The following is a 1,519-nucleotide window of genomic DNA, read 5'->3' as shown; positions in this document are numbered from 1 at the left end:
TCATCATCATCATCATCATCTTATTCGTTTCATCATTCACCCAGCAGGCAGTGTAATGTGTAAGCATATAGTTGGGTTGGGTTTTGCATGAATGTAGTTTTTTTGTTTGCTTCTTCTTAAACTTTTAAGTTGAATCAGGAAGAAGAAAATATGGCTAATTTGAAAAACAAAAAAAATTGTTTTCTGACAAATTATGACGTAATAAATTGTTTTCAACCATTTTGATGCTGCTTGTGTCGACCATCGTCAGCTTTGGTCGATGTGGTCCAGTTTTTTGAACAATTATCCACGCTTCAATTGCTCTCCTCTACCCGGAAGCGGTTATTATTGTTTTTATCAATTTTAATATAAAAAAAATTTTACAAAACAATATTAAATTCTATTTTCACAGTTCGTTGAATACCAACCAAGCCGGAAAAGCATCTGCTTGTCCAGGCCAGGTGCGGTTGTAATATCGTATTTGGTTCAACTTCCACGCGGTATATTTATGAAAAGCAAACAACCTTTTTTCTGGCGACTTTTTTTTCCTGATTATTAATTAACTTTTGTTTAAATTCAAATTCAAATAGATGATCGAAGAAGAAGATTGGAAAGGAAAACTTCGATCATTCCAACACTTCAAGGTTGTACATTAATATTTAATAATCAATTTCTAGTTTTTAAACCCCCCCTCCGTTCTATTCGATTTGCTTTGCTTTCTCTTTGTGCACTTTGAGAGTAAAAGCCGGTTGTTGCAAGAGGGTTTGCCGTGTCTGTCATTCTTGTCATTTTCCACACGTTGTCAAGCCGGTTTAAATTTGCGTCGTTAGTTTATTCATATATAAATAAATTAATATATATATGATATGTAGTGTGTATATTATTTGTTTGCTTATTTTCATAAGCATCATTCTTCAATTAGATTGAAATGGAAAATTTGCATACAGGCGAGCAGCATTTTCTATTGTTCACATGTTGATAATAAAGAAGTGTCTTTGTGTTGATTATCAGCGTAGTAGCGTCTTAATTAAGAATAAGTGTTAGAAGGGTGGAGTGTTGTTGTTGGCGATCTGACATGCCCAACGATAGCGGTCATCGATGTGCAACGGTGACCATTTTACCTGACTGGGACGGCCGGTCGCGTGCACAACCCCGATGGTCAATTGATTCTATTGGCAGCGTTCGACTGAAGCTCAACAATAACTGCTGACCGTTGCTTGCTGACCAATAGCAGTGAATCGACCACTGACCTCTACCGGACCGGTAACAATTGTACCTGTGCACACTGTTCTACGTTCCAGTTTTGGCGTTTGCATGTCGTCCCACGCGCGTCTCTGACTTATGTTACTGACCTTACGGATCGATCTGCAAAGGCTACCCCCCCACCCGCGAAGCAGCAAGCTGTCTGGTGGGTGTGCTTACAATTTTGTAGCTATTTTTTCCCAACGACATTCGTTGTTTATCACTTCTTTATTGGGTTTATTTCCAGAATTTGAAAACGAAGGATTCTGTCTTTGGTAGGTTTTCTTCTCTTTTTTTT

General features: G+C 37.9%; 1 protein-coding gene across 1 annotated transcript; it reads left to right on the top strand.

Annotated features, from left to right (window-relative positions):
* Window positions 1-224: 224 nt before the first annotated feature.
* Window positions 225-1,091, top strand: Tsp_13238 (hypothetical protein). Its single transcript, XM_003367553.1, has 5 exons — window positions 225-269; window positions 392-479; window positions 580-623; window positions 657-804; window positions 1,024-1,091. Exons 1-5 carry the CDS (start codon window positions 225-227, stop codon window positions 1,089-1,091), a joined length of 393 nt encoding a protein of 130 aa, XP_003367601.1.
* The last annotated feature ends 428 nt before the right edge of the window (window positions 1,092-1,519 follow it).

The sequence above is a fragment of the Trichinella spiralis genome (genome assembly GCF_000181795.1).
Source record: "Trichinella spiralis strain ISS 195 chromosome Unknown Scfld4068, whole genome shotgun sequence".
Classification (NCBI taxonomy): domain Eukaryota; kingdom Metazoa; phylum Nematoda; class Enoplea; order Trichinellida; family Trichinellidae; genus Trichinella; species Trichinella spiralis.
The sequence above is the reverse complement of the archived record's forward strand: the minus strand, read 5'-3'. Positions and strand labels throughout refer to the sequence as shown.

Excerpts from the sequence above, each read along its gene's own strand:
- Tsp_13238 (XM_003367553.1), top strand. The coding sequence starts at position 225 with ATGCTGCTTGTGTCGACCATCGTCAGCTTTGGTCGATGTGGTCCA. Across the intron at positions 270-391 it reads GCTTTGGTCGATGTGGTCCA|TTCGTTGAATACCAACCAAG; the intron begins GTTTTTTGAACA and ends CTATTTTCACAG. Across the intron at positions 805-1,023 it reads AGCCGGTTTAAATTTGCGTC|AAGGGTGGAGTGTTGTTGTT; the intron begins GTTAGTTTATTC and ends AATAAGTGTTAG.